Raw genomic sequence first — 22242 nt, 5'->3', positions numbered from 1 at the left:
ACAGATGAAAGAGGTGGTGGTATCTGAGTACATCTGTAAAGTAACACCACAGTGCTGACATGATTAGTGGCTGTAATGTTTGGGTCTGAATGTAACCCCATTTTGGATCACACTGGATGAACAGGCTGTTTGTGCAGAAAGCTCGAGATGAACATTGGCTCCTCAGTCTGTCCATGCTGTGCTTTGGGTGGTTGTCTGGTATTCACTGCATCAATTGCAAGCAAAGGGTAAGACAACTGAAACAGAAGTATTTGTGAATCATTGAGCGATTCATAAAGTTCTCTACATTAAGAAAAGAGATGTAGCCCTGAAAACAGTAGTGCTAGAGAGTGGTCAGTGACACTGAATGTTGTACTAGCAGTGTCCAGTGCACTGGATATGTCTCAGGATGCTGCTTCTTTAATTAGCGTTGATTATTGGTCATTTGTTTTCTACTTGCATTCACCACCTAGCCTCACCAGACTCAAGTTATGCTTCCTTAGCTCCTCAGTAAAGCTGCTATGTAGATAGCTGCATACCCTTTCCTTCCTGCTCTCAGTGTACTGCTGTTCCTGCTGGAGAGGTCGTGGAGACCTCTCTGGGAACACAGGATCTCATCAGTGCTCTGCTCTGCAGCCACCAGCACTTCTGATTCTCTTCTTCAGTCAAATGGTGTTTGCTTCTGTTGCATCCCTTGATTCCCACTGTCAGACTGGATCTATTCAACCATCGTCCTGGGGCTTTTTTTTTTTCTATGTGCACGTATATTTTTGTGATACCACCTTCGTCTTCTCTGCTGGTCTTCTATTTTACCTTATTTGTGCTTGTGTTCATGAGGTGTGGATAAACAAGAAAAACTCATTCTCCTACATCTTTTATCAGTGTTAAGTGCTAAATAATTCTCCTTTTATACATGGATATTTCTGTGCCTATGCATATTTAATGTGGTTCTGATGCTATTTACATTGTTACCGAGCAGCAGTCAAGAGAAGACAAATTTCAGATGTAGACTTGCACAGGAATGGCTGTGTAGCCTTGTTGCAATAAACTGTTACGGACCATTGCTCGCATGGTATTGTAAAATGAAATATCTTCGTGCTGCATGAATGCGTTGTCTAAATTCTCTCACCAGGAGAGAGATTTTGATTCCACAGCACTCTAGTTCTACAAAATCAGTTTATACAGGCACTAAAAGCAGACCAAGCTCTGTGAATTCATCTTTTTCTTTGAGGTAATGTGATTTTATGTCTACTTGTTATTTTGTCTGTATGTTTGTTTTGTAGATCACTTATGTTTTCTCAGTTGATTTTGTAATGTTGGGGTGGAGATAATCTGGATTTGGATATGTGGATAAAGCTGGCATTTACTGCTTCAGGCCTGCTCAGTTTGTGCGACCATGTAGCATGCAGTATGCTAAGAATTATGTCTGTGCTGTAGAAAGCTCACTGAGCAGGAAATGGAAAGGCGATCAGTAGGTAGTGCAGGATATGAAGTTGCTCAGGGATGAAAGAATTTTCTCACGTTACCATGATTTTATTTTACTTATTTTTATTTTTAACGTCGACATTTTGGTTTTCAGGCAGACCATTTCTGTGGACTCAAAAACCCATCCTTGTGCTTTAACATGTTAACCAAAAGGCCTGGCTGACCCCAGGGTGTGGTACATTAGCACAGCCTTTAAAACACCCAGATGGAATTGTACAGGAATGTATATTCACTGCAGGATTAGTAAGAACTTGCACACTGTGGTGTTGATTCTTCTGGCACGTAACATCTGTGAAGCCCAGGTGAACTGACTGCTTTGTTTGGATTTAACACACCAGGCTTGGCCTGCTCATGGGTTACTTGTTTATTATCTCTGCCATTCCCTGAAGATACAGGAGCTGTCTGTTAGTAGCTTCAGAGTTGCAGGATTTACTGCCCAGCTGCACTGGGACTCTGGAATCTGTTTTGTACCTCAGACTACCCTGTGGTTTGAATGCCCAAGCTTTCGTCTTCTGAATACTTTGGGTGTACATTTAACTGTGTATTGTACAGCAGTGAAAGCAATGCAGACCTTTGAAAAGCTTCAGATCACAGCTTTTTTAGGTAGCATAGAACATACAAGAAAAACTCAGCGTAAATGTCGTTTTTTTTTTTTTTCCCCATTACTTCTTCTGTCTGTGCTGGTCTTTAGGCTCACATAAAAAACAGGTGGTGAGTTCCAAATCTTTAGTTTGTATCTCAGTCACTCTGCATAGTACAGGGTATTTTTATTTAGCTCTCTGTATAGGTCATCTTCACTGATGCAAAGGTTCTTACTTCCAATTCTGACTAGTGTGTGCTACCCAGGAACAGTGGAAGTCTTGCTCAAGCTGCCTGTGGTCGAGTCTTTCATTCCACCTTGCCCTCCACCTCAAAGTACGTCATGCATGTAGCTTTTAAAAGACAACTTCACAAATTATTTCTTTTTCCACTGTTTAGTAATTTCCTGTACTTCAAAATTCAGCCTAAGATAAACTTGGTCTTGTGGTTTTCCTTAATTTTCAGCTGCTTTATTTTCCTCAGAGGTTTCACCTGAAGGTTCCACACCTCCCATCTTAGTGGGCATTCAGACTGTCAGGCCTGGCTTGGGGAGCAAATGTAGAACTGCTTCTTCACAAAATGGTGAATTCGTAGACCGTGCCTCACAGTTGTGGTAATACTGTGATCATTTTCTGGGTGTAGTATCTTTTTAAATGCATGGTAAAATTTACATGTACCATGAGAAAATGATCCTTAATTGAGTACGTTGATTTTGTACTTACAAATGCATGTGTAATTTCAGAATTTATTTTAAATTCTTTGTAATAATAAAATGGGTTTTAAGACTTCAGCACTTTTCCCCCTCCCTCTCTCATTTCAGATGTTGCAGTTGTGGATATGAGTGATATTTCCAAGCAACCATCACTGTTTTACCACCTTGGTGTGCGTGAAAGCTTTGACATGGCAAATAATGTTATACTTTACCACGGCACTGATGCTGATACTGCTCAGTCTCTCAAAGTAAGATTCTCACTTCAAAGTCTTGTTTCATTTCAGAAATGCCTTTTACAACCTGATCCTGCAAACATTTTTTTTATTATTTATTTCTGAAACTTTCATTTAGTGAGATTTCTTAATGGCTATTTAGCAAAATCTTGTAATAGCTGCTACCAAAAATAGCAGTGGTTAGAGTAATGTGGAAGTTTGCTAATAAGAAAAGATCCATACTGCAGAACTGTTTGCTTCAGATGTTTCAACTTGGAAATGGGAGTGCGGCTTTGGTACAATGACATTTGAAGAAGTAATGTATTGCAACCTACTCTTAATATTGAAGTACTTCTACCAGCTGAGGTTAGTATCTCCTAATTTCTGAGAAACTAAGATTCCTGTAATCTTCTTTTTATTATTTCTCCTTATTGAAGATAAGGAAGAGATCCTCATCAAACCATTTTACGGGCCTGTTGTTCAGTATTAGAGTAACATGTGCTGTACACTTAAGTCCTGTATTGCTGTTCTGACTGCAAATCTCCTGTAGTGGGATATTTCTCTTTCACAGTATAGGTTCTCTTTGGTTTGGCTCACATTTAGATAACTGTTTTGTGTTATCACTTACCGATTCTTACAGTATCATCCATTTTCTTGCTATCTTCACTGAGAATAGCATTGTTCATGCTTTATGACATTGTTTTTTTTCATCTTTTGATTGATTGCCCCTTACTCTTTAAATATTTTTTCATGCCACTGATGTCCAAAAAGCTTTCTTGGAATTCTCCAACTTCTCCTAGTGTAGTAAGAGTACTTAGGTGAATGTTAAATCTGTGTGGGACTCCTTGTCTCTCCCCAAAAGAGGTAGGTTCTGTCATAGCTTCTTGCTCTTTCAACGTCGTTGGTTTTACTCTGAGTCTAGAATCCTGTGCTCCTTTCTGCAATTGTAGTCCACATATGCATTCACATTTTGTGTAGTCTGGAGTCACAAGAACGAAGACGAAGCCTCTCATGCCCTTTGCTCAAATAGATACAGCAGGTATGGGTCAGGGCATACTTGCATCCCCTTCATCACTCTAGTCTAAATTGTAGTGGGTGGGCATACAAATTTTCATCCTGCAGTGCCAATGTACGTGTCTCCCTGGTGTTCTGATCATCTTGGTTCTCCCCAGCATGTGCCAAAGTTTGGGAAGCTCAAGCCAGTAATCTTATCTCTAATAAGCTTACCTATCTCTCTCTGTCTCGCCTGATGAGGAGACACTTGTGAATGGCTCTGATTTCTGCACTTTGTCCCAAGCATGTATGCAAGTACATGCTCTGTAACTGGAGGGATGAGTGACCTCCAGAGTCGCATCTATCTGTGGGCCAGGTCTTCAGAAAGTTCATTGCCAGAACTTGCAAATCTTTGTAGTATCTGTTCTGGGGCTTTTCATCGAAGAGTATAAAGCTCTAGTACAAGTCTGGGGACCTGGCAACACTAGAGTATGACTGGAATAGGGCTAGAAAAACCGTTATCTCCCTTAATTTCTCATGGGAGCTATGCTAGTGTTGTTGAGCCCCACTGTATCTCTTATCTCACAGCTGTTTGTATAATCTCTTTGGTCAATATAGTCCCCTGGCATATCTTACTGTGGGATCAAAATTACTTGATTAATTGATTTCAGTTGTTGGAAACAAGTTGAAGAGGTCATCTGGATTGAATGGTAGGGTAGTTTTAGAAGGATACTGGGATATGGTTCAGTCCTACCCTGATGTTCTTGATACTTCTTTTGCAATCAAGCTCCAGTTCACTGATGGATAGCATTCAAATATAGTAATACACTTCTTGTTTTAGGACTACTTCAGAAGGGAGGTAGGGATTATTCTTGGGATCCTTCAGGGAAGAACATTTCATGATCTCTTGACGTGTTTCATGGGTTAGGTGCTAGATAGTTTTCAAAAGAATTCCTTAGAGAGAAAAGTCTATCAACAGAAGTTAAAGCTCTATTTAGGATATTTGTTTAGCTAAGTGGACATGCTTACTTTTAGCTATGTGTATTTCCAGTTTTTTTTTTCCTTTGCTTTTGGGAACATATTATTTTACTTGGATTTAGATTGCTTTACATGCCCGTTAAGAGTGGCTACCCTAGCTGTTATAAAGGCAGTCTTCTTACCGTTACTCCTACTGGAGTAGCTGTGAAGTTCAAGCAGCCTGACTTTATTTAATTTATTTCATAGAACACATACTTGAAATTCTCTCGAGTTGTATCTTCAATTTCATCAGTGTTCTTTCCAAAACAACCTATGTCTAAGCACATAATAAAGTCTGGATTTCAAGAAGTTCATAATTGTGGAACTAAGCCTCTTAGATTGGTCCTAATGTTCAGTCTGTTGGTGTATACATGGGCACCATCATTTCAGTGCAGGTGGATTTCAGTCTTTTGGATGTGAATCACGGAATCACAGAATCGTAGGGGTTGGAAGGAGATCACTGAGACCAACCCCCTGCCAAAGCAGCTCCTAGCCCAGGCTGCACAGGTAGGCGTCCAGGCGGGTCTTGAATAGCTCCAGGGGAGGAGACTCCACAGTGAATGATCTTAGATTGTTAGAGCTCATACAGTTAAATTACTTCAGTAACCTTGCTTAGAAACAAGTCTGTCTCTAGCATTTGTAGAGTGGCTTATCTGGAAATCTGTTTATTTCACCAAGCACTGTTCACTGGACATGCATGCCACCACAAAAAAGAGGAGAAGGTTACTTGCCAACAGGTTTCAATCTCTTTCTTTAGATTTCAGAGTCAGAAGAACTAGGGTGCTGGGGTGTTTTGCTCTGTGTCCATACAGGTAGGAAAGGAGCTTAGGTGTCTTAAGAATATTCTTTGAGAGAAAAAATCTTCAGCTTTGAATGCTTTTGCTTCACAAATGTCCGGTAGGTTCATTGTGTGCCCTACTTGTGAAACTCCAATTACTGGCAAGTACAAGTTTTCTTTGTCTTCTGAGCACTAATTTAAATAGGTTTATTCTTGGAATCATTAATTCTTTCTGAAACTGATCTATGAAGATTTTTCTTTACATTGTCCTTTACTTAAAATTTGCTATGGCAGGAAAAGTGGTTTATGCTGTGAAGAACACATTTGTATGTGTGTATATGATTTAGTTTTATTTGACATAATAATAATTATCAGTAAAAATGACCATCTTTATTTTCTTTTTTTTTTTTTTTTCCAGGATATGGTTTCTCAGAAAAATACAGTAAGTATTAAATCTACATTCATTTTAAAGCACAAAATAAATACTGCAGTTGAAACAGCTCTAACAACAAAGTTGCCAAGTGTATATGTGCTCTTTATGGTACTAGGGAGTTTGTCTTTCCTGTATACAATACTGACTAGTGAAACCTTGCTGACTTTCTTAAAAAAAATAATAATAAAAAAAAAAGATGAAAAAAATTACTTTTCTTTAGGAGTTCTTTTTTAATTTCTAGAAAAGTGCCGTGTTATATATGTACCCTCATAGATAAAAATGAAGACTCAGAATTTCAAAGTCTGTTTCTACCTCTAGCACTTTCACTTATTTGTATAAATATGTATGTGTGCATGTGGTACCTTATTAAGGCTGTACATCAAGCAGATTTCGGTGCTGTGTACCCATCCCATCCTGTTCCTCACAGATTCACAGGTTTTGCTGAGGAATGCAAAGCTTACTTCCCAAATTACAAACATTTTAAAATTTAATGCCAAACAAGTGAGTAATTATCAATTGAGATACAATTCAGTGGTTATTTTAGGCTTACTGTAATATACCACAATATCTTGCACAGTTATGTATTTTTTGATACTTCACATCAGTGGTTATTTTCATTGAACACTATTACACTGAAGAATATTGAGTTAATAAAAACCTTGAACTTATATCATTATATGGTTGCCATATACTTTTATTCTTTTCTGAAGAATATAGAGCAGGATTAAAATGCTAAAATGGCTTTTGATTTTGCTAAAGAAATCATTTAAAAGGGAACTAAAAGAGATCATGCATTTGTTACAACGGTTTATTTTGAGTTAATGTTTATACTTGGTCATAACACTGTACATAGGCTAAAGATAGATCAGGTTGATTAAGTCCAAGTCCTTTTCCTGTCTGTTGTAGTGATCTTTGATATCTTTGATCTAGTTTCACTGTGCAGTGGGGACTGCATTTCCTAGTCTGCAGACCGTGAAGAGAGGCCTCAGAACAACTTGAGGTTTACCTGTGTATAATGCTGCTTTCATCTTTGGGCCGCAGCTGGTGGATGTCACAAGTGCATGCTTTCCCCCCTCCAGAGCTGGAGGGAGAATGGTGACAAGAGCAATTTAGTAATTACTCCAGAGATGGAAGAAAGGTGGAGTTCAGCCTAGTGCTATCAGATTAGCAGCCTCCGATCTTTTCTTTTGTCTGATTCTCTCACCCCACAGAGGGTGTTACCATCTCTTTCACCTCTGTGTGGAAGAGAAGAAAAAGTGGATTTGGTAACATTTCCTGCATCAGACCTCAAAAGACCAAGTTAGCAAAAAGGGCAGAGAGGGATCTTGAAACTGGTGTTTTCATAGCTCCTCTAAAAAGGTGAAGGGGGTTGTGTAGCCTACTTCCTTCACGTGCTTAAATTACAAACACCACCGTGAATAAAACACAGAAGAAAAAGTAATTGACTTAAAATGCCAAGTATGGATTCTTTGGAACTTTCACGTTACTTTATTTACTAACCAATATAAGAAAATATGAATATACTGTAATGTGTTCCCATGTTGCATTTTATATCATTTTTTGTATCTGAAATATCAATAAACTGTTTAACAAGCTAAATAACAAATAAGTTAAAACTCTATTTTTTTTCTAAGTTGAAATTGTTTTCAAATAGTTCTCCTTGCAAGCCCCATGACATGTCTGGAGAGGCATGCATTTTGCTGCAGTTTTAGTGTTGTGCCACTGCTTCAGCACTTGATAAAATATATCAAGTAAGCGTAGGAGAACTGGGAATGTAGTCTCCTTCCACTGTCCAGGAATGAGGATTTTCAGGTTAGGAAAAGGTGGGGAATGCCATTCAAATTGACTACAGCAAACAAATAAAAATTCTTTATCAGTTTTGTTGGAGAGCTATTGCTAATTAGGGTTGCTGTACTAGATATGTTGTTATAGAATTGACATTAATTTAGTACTTCCAGTCAGGTAAATAGTCACACAACCACTGCAGTTTCAGTTCTAACAATTACATGTAGCAGTTAATGTACTCTGCTAGGAATTTGTATTTTCCTTTTGCATTTTCTCGTTGAACTGGTATATGCCTCTGCCACAGCTGTGACACAGCAGAAAGAGCTTAAGTGTGGTCTTTACTGGAACGTGGAGATTGCAGGTGAATTATCTATCTTCCTTCCAACCTAAGTCTTCCTTCAGCCCAAAGGTAGCCACAGGAATACCATTACTGGTTTTACGAAGAGAAATCTTCTGTGCTGCTTCGGAGCTCTGTGTCTGTGCTCGTGTAAGGGAAGAGGGTAATTGAGATTGCTGCTAAGCACACTGCAGCATTTTTCTACAAGCATGAGTGAAACTTTCTGCATGTGGTTCTGTAGTTAGGACCTTTCTCCTGGGTTTTCTTGTCCTCACCTTTGCTATTTGTCCTGCAAATCTCAAATCACGTACAAAAGTGCAAAAGATAATAGCGTGGTTCCACATCCATTCTGTGCAGAAAAGATTGTGTGTTTTGTCCTTAGTGGGGATTTTCTTTCGTGCACTGCAAGTAAGTCCTGGAAAAAAATATTGATATTACCTTTGTAAGGAAAATATTATGCTAACTCAGCATCAAGGAGGGTGCAAAATTGAGGAAACTGGACATAAGGCTGAAAGCAATGCACAGAAAAAGTATCAGCATTGATTTGAGAGTTGGCTTCAGCACAGCTGATCTAACAGCAAAAATTGTAGAGCAGCCTGCTGTGGTGGTGTGTGCTTGAGACATTTAGTAGCTTAAAGTCTGAAAAAAGAGTGTAGGAGTAGGAGAACTGGGAATATAGCTTCCTTCCACTGTCCAGGAACAAAGATATCTAGGGTAAAGAAAACTGGGGAACGTGATTCAAGTCTACTTGAATCCCACAAACAATTAATAATAGTTCTGAATCAATAATTTATTGTGTACTTAGATTTTAGATTTATGAAAGTATGATTGGCTATGGGAGTTCGGTTCCCAAGGCAGAACTGCCCTTCTATGACATTCAAGGTCAATATTCTCAGTGCCCCATCAGTTAGTTTTCTTTCCATAGCTCTCCTTGGAGCTTTGAGGGCAACCTTCTGCTAATTTTACTTATAGCTCAGGCACAACTCCCTTTCTTCTGTCAAAATTATCAGTGATAAAACAAATTGCAGATGTCCATTTTGACAGAGTGGTATGTTTCCTGTATCCTAATGGACAGATTAGGGTCTGAGAGTTCTATTAGATTGTAGGGTGCAGGAAAATGCATTTCCCTCTGGAAAACAGGCTTGTGCACTGGAGTTTCTTTAGATGTCAAATTGCTACTGGTTTACTGGAAGAAATGTAATTCCAAGGATTTTCAGAAGTCTGAATTTGCTTAAAAAAAAAAAAATAAAATCTTCCCCTAACTTAGCATAACACAAAATCAATGGGAAAAATGTTATATTTTGATGCAAGTTTTTGTTTATATCCTTGATTCATTTGTTTGTTTTTGTTCTCAGAATGGAAGTTTTGTCTCCTACAGAATTCTAAGGGACAGTGTGTCAAAATGTCCCAGTTGGAGTGAAGAAAAGAGTGCACAAGAAGCATTTTAAAAACTGCTGGAATCAGGAGGCAAAATGTTCAGTCCTTCTCACAATAGTTCAAGCACTGATTGCTTTAATCCATTTAGTTTATTTGAATGGGACACTGAGAATATAAGCTAGAACTTCCTTTGTGGAAAAATTATTAGGGCAAGTTCAGAATATAAAGAGAATTTTTCTTTAGACAATGGTAGTCTTGAAGAAGTTTGAATAACTGTTTATTTGGAGGGTGGCTGGGAGGGAGAAGGTATTTAAAAGGAAGTAGGATGGCTGTTAAACCAAAAAAGTTTATTATTACTTAAATCTGTGTACCTGAAGAACTATTTCAAGTGATTTAAATGTTGGTGGGGTTTTTTTTGTTGCTTTTTTTTTTTTTTTTTTTTCTTTAAGCTATAGAGCATAACAATGCCTTGGCTACTGAGGAGTCACTAGCAAAAATGCTCCTTGATCCACAGGAAGCAGAATTGAAATTTATCCTTGCTAAAGGAATTTCTATGCTGAAAAATCACTTTTTATTGTGATCGGCCCCAGATCTCTTCAGAGTTTCAATAGCTGTATAAAATACTGTATCTAATTTTTCAAGTCAGTGAACATATAAGAAAACTAAATAAAAAGATTTTGACACTTGGACTTACTCTCCAATTTAGTAGCCCCTGTGGATGAAATAAAGTATGATTACCCTATATGCATTTGATAATATAAAGAAGTAGTATTATAGAACGGCTTATATATTTTTTTATTATTTTAATAGATTTTAAAAGATTGTATGATGGTTGTCTAAAAATTTATTGCTAACAAGTTGGATGCAGCAGAAGTAATAAGAGTTTCAAAAGAGCACAGAAAGAAAGAGAGAAGAGTAGCTTAGATTCAGTCATTATTCCTTTTTGAGAGGAAATAGTAAAAAATATTTTTAATATTTCTGATCATTACATATAACTGTTATTATTTGCATAATAAAAACTAATGCTTTTAAAATTAGTTTATGACAGTCAATATGGAAATGTTAGTGTCTCAAGGGAGGCACGTTTATAGTGATTACATTATAGTTAACTAATCAGGTAATGAATCTGCCGCATTCAAGAAGTCAGACTTCTAAAGCATGTTAATGGTGATACAAGGAGATATGTAGAAAAATAAGGTAAAGATACCTTACGTTCTGCTTTCCTGCTGACAATGTGTTCCACTGTTTTTTTGTTCTCGTAAATATGGTCTTACTGTAAATATCTATATTTCTGTTCTGATGTTTCTTTCTTCAGTCATTTCTCTGTTCATGTTTCATGTCGTTTTGATTCTCATGCTGCTTTGTGGTGGTCTTTTCCTCTTTGTTGTTTTATTTCAATGTGGAGTAGGTTGCCAATCGCAAAATTTTTCTTTGGGTTCAAGTACCTCCTGAATACCATAATGGTAACCTGATAGGCAAAGTATGTATCGTTTTAAATCTGTTTTCTCTTGAACAAATATGCCACCTCCTTAGTGTGTTTCTAGCATTTTTATGTAAAGGTGCTGTAAGAATTATGCTTTCTTTCACACCGATAGTAATCTCTATGTGTTACTTGCAAACTAGATCTTGTGTGGGGATTGTTTATTTTATGATAATCTTTCTCACAATACTTAGATAAAAACACATATATTCAACTTGTGAAAAGGAAGTATTTTAAAGCATTGAAAATATCCTAGATTCACCTATATCACTAAATAGATAGTAATGTGATGGTGTAGAAAACTACTGTGAAAAGTTTAATTCTTAAGATGTTAATGGATTCTTACGATGAATTGTTAAGATAAAAGTGCATTAATCTCTCTGGATGTGACTTCAAGTCATTTTCTGTCATCTGTCACGTTGCTCTTCCAACTGCTTGGTAAGTGAGAGTAAGCACTCTTAATGCTCCTAGAGTGATTGACAAAAAGAACAACATGGCTGGAGTGGAATAGTTGTGCTGTTTTCTGTGAAGGCAAAATTCCCTCACTGAAGATGCAGAGATCTTACTCAACATTCAGAATAATAGCCCTTTAATTCTAGTATGGTATCTCTGTCACAAAGTGCCAATTTGGCCAGAATAACTGCAGCAGGATGATTAAAAAACAACCACCACCCACAACTGTTTCCATTATTAAGGTGAAATGTTCACTTTTAGCAGCCTTAGCAAAATACTTGAAGGAGTATTTAAGAATAAAGCAGTATATTTGGCCCTTCATGCTAAGATCTTAAGATGGCTTTCCCAGGCCTAACTCCTGCAGCAAAGTCATGACTCTGGCCCTAATTCCTTCAACCCTTTTCCCCTTAAGAAGCAAGTTCATTTCTCAACTTCTTTGCGGCTAAATAGAAAAAATAATTACTCTATAATTTTTTAATGTTCCTACTTAGGGCTCTTTTTCTGGTGGATGAAAGATTTGTGATCGAATACGGAAGTGTCACTGCTGACATGTACATTATTTGCTGAGAGCTTTCTTTTTTCCTGAAGTCTGTCTTTTTTTTTTTAAAGTTACACATTCCTTAAAACGTGTGACCAATATAAACCAGAAAGATATAAACTTATCACAATTAATTATACATATTTGTAGGTGGAATGGCCACAAATAGTGTCTATAACATGCATACAGTGTTTTGTTTCCTTGATGCTATATGGAATGGTATTTCTACCAGGAGGGAGAATATCTTTTCCTTTGTGTGTAGTGCTAAAGACGTCTATTGTCACCTGACTGAACTGGGCATGGGCCACTCCTCCCAAACATGACAAGCAAATTTTTGGAGGTACAGTTGTGCTGGTTGCTTTTCAGACAAATTCACGTACTGAAATATGTGTAGGTTTCCTGATTTCTGCACATGAAAATATTTCTGGTGTGGGAAAAATGTGTTTTTAATTGCACAGATTTTGCTATCCAGAAAGAGGCAAAAACCTCTTTCTAATAGATGAACTTGATAAATATAATGCTTCATCCATGCCATTTAGTATTTTCTGAAAATCGCTTTGCTTTTTCAGGAAATAACTGCACTTCTCTTTGCATCACAAACTGTATCTTGCTTTCAGCTTGTGTTGCTGTTCTTCCCATTGCAGGAAGAGCTAATTCATTGTTATGGGTTTAAAAATAGAAATAATACTCAAGCAGCTTTTGCATTGCTCTTAACTTAGTGCGTATTTGAATAAACCTTGGACTAAACTGGTTTAACATACTGGTTATAATGGTTGCTTAAATTGTAACTTGCTTTTTTTTCTTTCATAGAAAGTAAAGGTATCATTGCAACAGATAGTGTTGTTGTTACAACACAGATACTGTACTGCAAGGTTTGTGAAAAATGAATGTGGCTTGATCTTTATCTATTAGAAGTCATTTAAAGTTCTAAATCCTTCCAAATCCGGATCAGCAACAGACTTTTGCTGACAGTGTTTTCTGTAGCTGATTACTCTTACTTGTTATTTTCTGTGAACAATTTATTTCTCTCTTGCAGTTTCTCAATATATATATAAATATGCCATCCTCATATTCATTCTTTCAGTCCTTTCAGTGTTCTCACAGTGTTTATGGTGACTTTAAACAGCTGCTTCTTTACAGCAGTCTTAGATGATTGAAAGTAAAATAAAAGTTACGTTTCTGTACACATTTGATGCCTTGGTATCCCCAAGGCGACAGCAGATAGATATTCAATGGTAGTTGATTACATTAGTTGTATTGTACTGTCCCATGCTTTAGGGCTCATATCTGATGACTTTGAATGCATTATTTGGCTGAATTTTTCCTTTTTGTTAAACAGTGGACAACTGTTGTAGCTCAAAAGAGAGTATCAGTCCTTCTAGTCTTAGTTGTCTGCTTTTTGTGGTCTTGCTCAGGAGCTGAAGAATTTGAGTGCAACTGCATTCTCTGAAAGGCGTTTCCTGTTTCCTCTCCCATTTCAGCACCTTGATCACATTTACACTGTCTATTGCCCGTTAAGGATTTTTGGTTTTGGATTTTTGTGTTAACAGTCTTAGATGTTTCAAGGTGTGGATTTTTATTTTCTTTGGTATTTAATGGGGTCATGCAGCAGAGGCTCTTCTGATGATCAGAAGCTTGGAGCACCTCTCCTGCAAAGAAAGGCTGAGAGAATTGGGCTTGTTCAACCTGGAGAAGAGAAGGCTCTGGAGAGACCTCATTGTGGCCTTCTAGTACTTAAAGGGAGCTTATAAAAAGTAAGGGGAGTGGCTTTTTACCTGGTCTGATAGTGATAGGGGGGAGTGGTTTTAAACTAAAAGAGAGGAGATTTCAGTTCGATATTAGGAAGAAATCCTTTAATTAGGGGGCAGTGAGGCCCTAGCACAGACTGCCCAGAGAAGCTGTGGTGCCCCATCCCTGGAGTTAACAATTCTATTGTGCTGTTTCTTAATGGATCCAGTCCCTTTTTCATTATTTGCTAATATTTGTAACTCAAAGTTCGTACAAAGTTCACTGATTTTAATGCTTGCATATCCTACGTTAAACACCAAACTAAAACTTCCTTGGGTGCCAACCCTAATCCAGCTGTTTTTTGACTGGTTTTTCTTATTCCTGTGTATACACAATTTTATTTCCACTTTTCTAAACTGTATTTGTTTTTCTTTTAGGCTTCCAGTGGCAATTATTACTTCATTCCATACATTGTCACACCATGTGCTGACTACTTTTGCTGTGAAAGTGATGCCCAGCGAAGAGCTTCTGAGTATATGCAACCCAGCTGGGACAACATCCTGGGGCCGCTCTGTGTCCCTCTGGTGGACAGGTTTATCAGCCTTCTCAAAGACGTTCATGTTACATCATGGTAATTTTGTAACTCATTCACCTCCAGAACCTTTGATATCCTCTTTTTAATGCTGTGGAAGAAGATACGGAATTCCTAATAGCATTGATTTTTTTGCTGTACTTAATGTAGTGATGAAAAGAAGATGCTATCTTTACTGCTTTCTGTCCTGCAGCTGTTGCAATTAACTAACCATGTTATGCTCTAAAGTGATTTATAGTTACTTTCTGAAAAAGCAGTAAGCAAAGTCAGTCCACTGGTAAAAGGTACAGTGCTGCTTAAGAATGAGTTACAGTGTATGAGGTTGTAATAAGGGATAAAGTCACAGCCTCTTAATAGACCAAAGCCACAGACCATCTTTTCCTGTCACTAAAGAGGTGTGTATATATGTGGCAGCAATAGAAAGTGACTCTTCTTTTTTTTTTATTTTGGTGGTTGTTTGCTTGTTTGTTTTAATATTAGCCTTCTGATATCACCTAGTAAAGATGATACTGTTCAGCTGCTTGTACAAGGGACTGTTAGAGATGTGAAGACTGGGCCTGAAGATGGAAGTGTCTCCCTCTGAAATGCTTCTCTTGTACTTTGCAGATGGTCTTTTTTGTTAGTTTTTCTGGGAGAGAGTAGAAGAGACTGAATTCCTAGGTTAACTTTTCCTCCATGTCTGAAGCATGTGGAAGCACTTAGTGGATGTTTTTTCTCTTACCTCATTGTTTGTTCCACTGTTAGGACCCATAGGTATACTTGCCCACACACACCCTAACCACTTTCACCTCCATCCACAGCAGGTCTGCTGTTTTCTGGTACTTTGCTGGGTAGTGTCTGGGAAAGTGCTGGTCTGAAAAAACACAAGCTGCCTCCTGTTTCTCCTAAGAAGTGCTACAGGGGAGGCTACAGATAGGCAATATGGGCCCACTTTAAGGAAAGGTACAAGAGGAGTGAAATGTCATTACAACTGATTAGCACATGGATATTGGTGTCCTAAATCCCTGAAGTCAAGCCAGTTTTCTCTCTTCAGCTTTCAGACTGTAAAGAGCTTTTGTAGTGATGCAGAATTAGATGCTATTGTGGTAGATCTCAGTGAGGGGGAAGATGTAGCTTGATGGCCCCATACTTCTTCTAAAAGATTGACCGTGTTTGAAAAGATTATTTGTAAAATAATCCTTAAGTGACATTTCTATTCCTAAGTCATTTGGATACTTTCAAAAAATATTATTTCAAAGAGAATCTCAGTATCTATCTTAGGTTTGGTTAACACCAGAGGGGCTGGGGTTAGCCTGGGAGGAGGTAGAAATTGTACTTTTTATTAGAAATACAACTGTTTAATAGTTGCCTCCCCTGCTCAGTGCAATGGTGGAGTCCTTGTCACTGTATTTAAGAGATGTGTGATACCAAAGGGCATGGTTTGCTGATGGGACTTAGTAGGTCAGATTAGTGGTTGGACTTTGTGATCTTGAATGTGTTTTCTAACCGAAATGGTTCTGTTTCATAAGAAATATCTAAGAGTTTTAATTCCATATCTGTCTGTTACTTCTTCAGTGCCTATTATAAAGAAACACTGCTAAATGATATTAGAAAGGCTAGAGAGAAGTACCAAGGAGATGAACTAGCAAAGGAGCTGGCTAGAATTAAACTTCGTATGGATAATACCGAAGTGCTGACTTCTGACATTGTCATAAACCTGCTTCTTTCTTACCGAGACATACAGGTATGTTTCTGAAGACTGAGGAAGGTGATTTTACTATGGGATTTTGATACTTGTTTGTTCTTGAGTCTTTGTTTGTTGAAGAATGATTCAAAGCTGACCCTAAATTTCTGCACAGTTTGACTTGACTATTAAGCTATAAGGGGCTGCAGACTTACTTATTTTACTTGTGAACAAGAGGCACCAATTAGGAGACTTTCTTGTTTATTTTTTGTCATTTTAACCTCCTTAAAATGTATAAATAATTAAAGCGTACCCAAGAAGATGGCTGTTTCTTTTTCTTTCTCTGCCCTTCTTCCTTTCTCCCCAAAGTCAACTGTATTTGGAAACTAATACAATTGATCTGTTTTGACCACTGTATTGATCAGAAGTGTCCAAGATGTTAACTATAACTGAATGAAACACTGATTTCTTTTTAAAGTACACCTTTTTTTCTTGATTTTTTTTTTTAATTTTACATAAACACAGCTTACACAGTGTATTTCTGAGCTGCCAGGTTCTGCGTTTGATATAACTTTTAAAATGTATTTTCAGCCATTCAACAGATTTTTTTTTTCATCACGAGCTATGTTGGTTGTTTAGCAAGCATAAATGAGAGCAGTGGATGACAGTATCACCCTGCATTACCCAGCATTCCATTCTGAGATTTATACTTTCCTGCTGCTTTTTATCCTGATGAGCATGTGCATTCATTTGAATTGTCTTTCTTGAGAAATGTAATCACATTAAAATATATATTGAATACACAGATTAAATAGTGTAAGACCATCTGTGCTCTCAGTGAACTGGTCTCTTCAGCAATGTATGTGTGGGTTTCTTCCTAAAAAAGTAAAATGGATGCGCAACCAGCAAAACAAGCTATGCAGAGTATAATTCTGCAGTGACCCAATGATGTATAATTTATCAGAAGTGCTCAGTAAGGCTTGAAACAGACAGAATCACCACCTCTCCTTCCTAGTGTTGGTAAATGGCTTCAGGTATTCAGTGACTTGGATGATGGCACTGAATGGAGGAAAAAGTAAGTATTGATATGGATAGGCTAAGTCCCACTTCTAAGAAAAGTCACCTGGGACACTGTCATAGAATCATAGCATATTTTGAGTTGGAGGTGACCTTTAAAGGCCATCTGGTCCAACACTCCTGCGATGAACGTGACACCTACAGCTGTATCAGGGTGCTCTGAGCCACATTCAGCCTGATCTTGACTGTCCCCAGGGATGGGGCATCCACCACCTCTCTGGGCAACCTGTTCCAGTGCCTCATCACCCTTATTGTAAAAATATAAATTTCTTCCTTATGTCCAATCTAAACCCACCCCTCTTTTGAAATAGTTTGAAACCGTTTACCCTTGTCTATTATAACAGACCCTTCTGAAGAATCTGTCCCCTTCTTTCCCATAGCTCCCCTTTAGATACTTAAAAGCCACTTTTGGATCTGAGCCTTCTCCAGGCTGAACAGCCCCAGTTCTTTCAGTCTGTTCTCATAGGAGAGGTATCCCACCCCTTGGATCATTCTGTGCCCCTCCTCTGGATGAGCACCAACAGGTCTATTTATCTCCTGTTCTGAGAGCTCCACCTTTGGATGCAGTACTGCAAATGAAGCCTCATCAGTGCAGAGTAGAAGGGCAGGATCACTACCTTTGGCGTGCTGGCCATGCTTCTTTGAATGCAGCCCAGGATACAGTTGGCTTTCTTGGATGTGAGGGTGAATTGCTGGCCAATGTCCAGCTTCCCATCCACCAGTACCCCCAGGTCCTTTTCTGCAGGGCTGTCATCCCCCAGCTTATACCAGTAGCAGAGGTTTCCACGACCTGGGTTCAATATCCTGCTCTTGGCTTTATGAAACTTCATGATGTTCTTGTGGGTCTGCCTAGGTCTCTCTGAATGGCATCCTGTACCTCAGGCATGACAACTGCACCACACAGCTTGGTGTCATCTGCAAACTTGCTGAAGGTGCACTCAATCCCGCTGTCAATGTAATTGATGGGATGTTAAAAAGCACCGATCTCATTACTGACCCTTAAGGGATACCATTTGTCACCAATCTCCAACTGTACCATTGAGAGTGGTTTGACCACCACTCCCTGGATACAATCTCACAACCAGTTCCTTGTGCATTGAACAGTCCACCCATCAAATCCATGTCTTTCGAGTTTGGAGATAAGGATGTTATGTGGGAACTGTGTCAAAGGCCTTATTGATGTCTAGATAGGTGACATCAGTGGCTCTTCTCTTGTCCACTGATGCAGTTATGCCATCATAAAAAGTGACAGTTTAATCAAGCAGTAGATTCCTTTGGTGAAGCCATGATGGTTCTTGCATTCTCCTCCCTGTCTTCCATATGCTTTATCGTAGCTTCCATGAAGCTCCAAGATCTTGTCCAGTACAGTGGTGAGGCTGACATGTTGGTAGTTCCCTGGGTCACCATTTCTACCCTTCTTAAAAACGAGTGTGACATTGGTGACTGGAAAAAAGCCAGGGAGTTCACCTGACTGCCATGACTTTTCAGATATCATTGAGAGTTGATTGGTGACTATCAGCAGACTCTGGGATGCATCTCTTCAGGATCCATAGGCTTACAGCTGTTCAGGTTCCTCTGGAGGTCTTGAACCTGATCTTTGCTTACAGCAGGAGGGCCATTGCTCCCCGAGTTCCCACCTTCTGAACCATCTACTTGATGGTACCTGATGGCTCTGTGTAAGGGATTGCTACTGAAGATTGAGACAAAAATGTTGTTGAATATCTCAGCCTTCTGCTTGTTCATTGTTATGAGCCTTCTTGTGTTGTTTAATGAGGAGGGTACACTCTAATTGACTTTCCATTTCTGGTTGTTGTACCTAGAGAAGCCTTTCTTATCCTTCTTTGTGCCCCTTGCCAAGAACAGTTCCATTTGGGCCTTGGCCTTCCTGACCCCATCCTTGCACAACCTAGCAGCATCCCTGTACTCCTCCAGGTTAACTGTCTCTGCTTTCACTTCGTGTGTATTTTCTTCTTGCTCTTCAGTTTAACCAGCAGGTCCCAGTTCTGCCATGTTGGTCTCTTGCCTTCCTTTCCTGACACTATACACCTGTGGATGGAGAGCTCTTGTGCCCTAAGAAAGCTTCCTTCAAAATCTGCTAGCTTTGCTCTGCTCCCTTGTCCTTGAGGATAGATTCCCAGGGTGTTTTACTAACTTTTTTTTTTACTAACTTTCTGAAGAGCTGGAATTTGGCTTTCCTAAAACTAAGCTTCCTGATTTTTACTCTTTGCCTGTCTGATATCTCTCAGGAGTTTGAACCACACTATTGCATAGTCACTACGGTCCAGGCAGTCTCCAATCCTGATGCCACCAGTTGGTTCTCTCATGTTGTTGAGCAAAAGGCCCAGCATTGCACCTGATGCTAGCAGTCCTGATAGATTTTAGATTAGTGATACTTTTCTCTGCTGGAGGTGATCTCAAGCTTCTTTCTTTCTTTCTTTCTTTCTTTTATTTTCCTTTATTATTTTATTATTCTATTTTATTTTTTATTTTGTTCCTACCAGGACTATGATGCTATGGTGAAACTGGTAGAAACACTAGAAATGCTTCCTACCTGTGACCTGGCTGATCAACACAACATTAAATTTCATTATGCTTTTGCATTGAATCGGTAAGAATTGTTGTTTGAGGATGTTTTGTTATGTTGCTGTTGTTGCAAATGGGCTTATATTTAAATTTATAGTGCAGGTGGTAAGGATCTGTTCCATAGGCCACTGGAGTAACAGTGAAAGTTTTCATTGATACCTGTTTTTTTGGTCATGCTGAAGTTGTTCTGAGTCACTGATTGTAAGCATCTTGTAAAGTTTACCATAGTAGAGTTACAAGCGGTACATAACAAGTGTTACTTCGTCCATGAGGATGTGTTCACAAAGCAGCTTCCTTGGAAGATTGAAAGGCAGCCTGGACCTACAGGCTGTTTCCTGATTTGGAAGATTTTCTAGATTAGGAAGAGCAGAAATGTATTGTTGAACTCTTCTAGATAGCTATGAATTTCATGTGTATAATATTTGCTCCATTTCTAAAGAGGTTAGATTAAGATTATATCAGAAAGTAGGTCTTAAACAAATTTAGATGCATTAATGAAAGTAACTGCTTAGGTGAAATCCACAAAGTTCATTCTCATGCAAACACATACAGGTCATACACATAGGAACAAAGAATGCAGTATGTGTCCGTTGGAAACTTCATAGAAGATAGTGATTTTTTTGAAAATTATCTGGTGGTTTGTTAATAAGCTTAGAGATCATCTGAACGTGATGCAGTAGCAAGTAGCCTGAGAGATATCTGAAAGAATAAAGTATTGAGAATTACTCTAGTATTCTCAAAGTATACGGCGTGATTGAGAATGTGCATAATTCCAATGTCTGGGATTTTATGACAACTTTTCATTTAGAGATTTTTCTGAAGGCTGGAATAAACCCTATTTTCAATTGAAAGCAGTATTTTAAAAGAAAAAAAAAAGAAACAGTTCTGAATATGAATTCATTGCAACGGTAAATGCCTTTATGTGAAAAAATGAATCCCCAAATTATTCTCAGTTTCCAAACTCCTCATGGAAGAAGACACATATTTGGAACTATAAACCCTAACTTGAATGATGACATAGTATTTTTAGGAAAGAGAAGGGTAAATAATTATTTTTTATATATGATTTGACTTACATTGTTGTGGTGTTTGTTTGGTTTTGTTTTCTAAGAATGGAAATGAACACTGAGTGTCCTGATTCTACTTAGTTATTTGTATCATCCACTACTAAATCTCATCTGATGAGCCTTCTATTTAGTCTTGTAACTTCTTTTGCCAGGGTACATCTCTTAGAAAATTCAGATCTTAACAGATGAAGATAGAGAACTTTGTGGTTTGATCTGGTATTTAGCACATCTGTTGAAAGATGCTTTTCTCATTGGGCTGCTTAAAAGTAAGGGAAAACAGGCTTTTAGCATAAACTTTTTATGTACAATGTAAGGTAGCATTTTAAAGTAGAAACCCGAGTTTTACAGTGTCTTGTGATGACGTACATTTTAAACTATGCTGTAGTTTGTTTCCAGAGTGTACAATGTTATAGTATGGTTTTCTACCTTCTTCTCGCCCAGCCCCCCAAAATAGCAGACTTGATCTTTGAAAGCTTCTAAAATTCCAATCTCCTTAAGTTATCATTCTGATTTCTTGAGAAGTGGTTTCAACAAGGAGGATTTGGCTTATTTTGACTCATTATTTTTCAATCAGGGTCATGTCTTGTCCTTAGGAATACCTGATTTGATAGGACAGCAGTTCTTAAAAGTTTGCCATTTACTGGTGCATATTAAAACTAGTACAGTCCCTTACCCTCCTTATCTTCAAATTATTTGTATACTGAGTAGCATGTGGCCTTTGTGTCATTAAATCTTCTGTGTTGTTTTGAAACTAGCAGTAGATCCCTTGTAAAAGACAAAATGGTTTGCTCATGCACCTGCTTTCCCTACTGGCTGATTTCATTAAATTCATCATTAGCTTGAATCAGCACTTCACCTGTGTTCTGGGAACAATCTAAATATTGCTGTAGATTGAATGACCAATTTTCCATCAATAAGAATGCAAAATTCAACCTTTACAGAAGTTAGTGTGTCTTAGGACAAAATGCTGGACCAAAGTCCAGAGTTTAAGACTGGAACTCTTTCAGAACAAATTCATTCAAGTAAAAAATGACCCCTGGAGTGTTGCTTTTAGTATCACCTATGGAACTTCTGAACTGCTTTTTTTTTTTCCCCTTCAGTTTTTACAATTATTTTAATGAAGGTTTATCAGAATCTATTTATAAAAATACAGAACTGTGTTTTTACTTAAACTGCTTTGAATGCTAAAATCAGTAGAATGGTAAGTGTTGCTCAGTATCACTAATTGAGCCTACCAGGAACAAAGAACATCACAGAATCATAGGAACTGGAAGGGACCTCTGGAGATCATCTAGTCTAACCCCCCTCTTAAGCAGCATTCCTACAGTAGATTATGGAGGAAAATGTCAAGGTGGATTTTGAATATCTCTGGAG

At 38.2% G+C, this 22242-nt stretch overlaps 1 protein-coding gene across 1 annotated transcript in view; it reads left to right on the top strand.

Annotated features, from left to right (window-relative positions):
* MAP3K15 (mitogen-activated protein kinase kinase kinase 15) overlaps positions 1–22242 on the top strand; it is a 68531-nt gene that overhangs the window by 11923 nt on the left and 34366 nt on the right. The window contains exons 2-7 of the mRNA XM_065741423.1: positions 2864–3003; positions 6174–6197; positions 11096–11167; positions 14324–14517; positions 16033–16201; positions 19720–19826. Of these exons, the coding sequence (XP_065597495.1) occupies positions 2864–3003; positions 6174–6197; positions 11096–11167; positions 14324–14517; positions 16033–16201; positions 19720–19826 (706 nt within the window). The remainder of the gene's footprint in view (positions 1–2863; positions 3004–6173; positions 6198–11095; positions 11168–14323; positions 14518–16032; positions 16202–19719; positions 19827–22242) is intronic.

Source organism: Cyrtonyx montezumae, unplaced genomic scaffold, assembly GCF_038088225.1.
Source record: "Cyrtonyx montezumae isolate F1298 unplaced genomic scaffold, pur_monq_1.0 scaffold_3, whole genome shotgun sequence".
Taxonomy (NCBI): Eukaryota; Metazoa; Chordata; class Aves; order Galliformes; family Odontophoridae; genus Cyrtonyx; species Cyrtonyx montezumae.
Note: the sequence above shows the minus strand (reverse complement) of the source record. Positions and strands in the feature narration are given on the sequence as shown.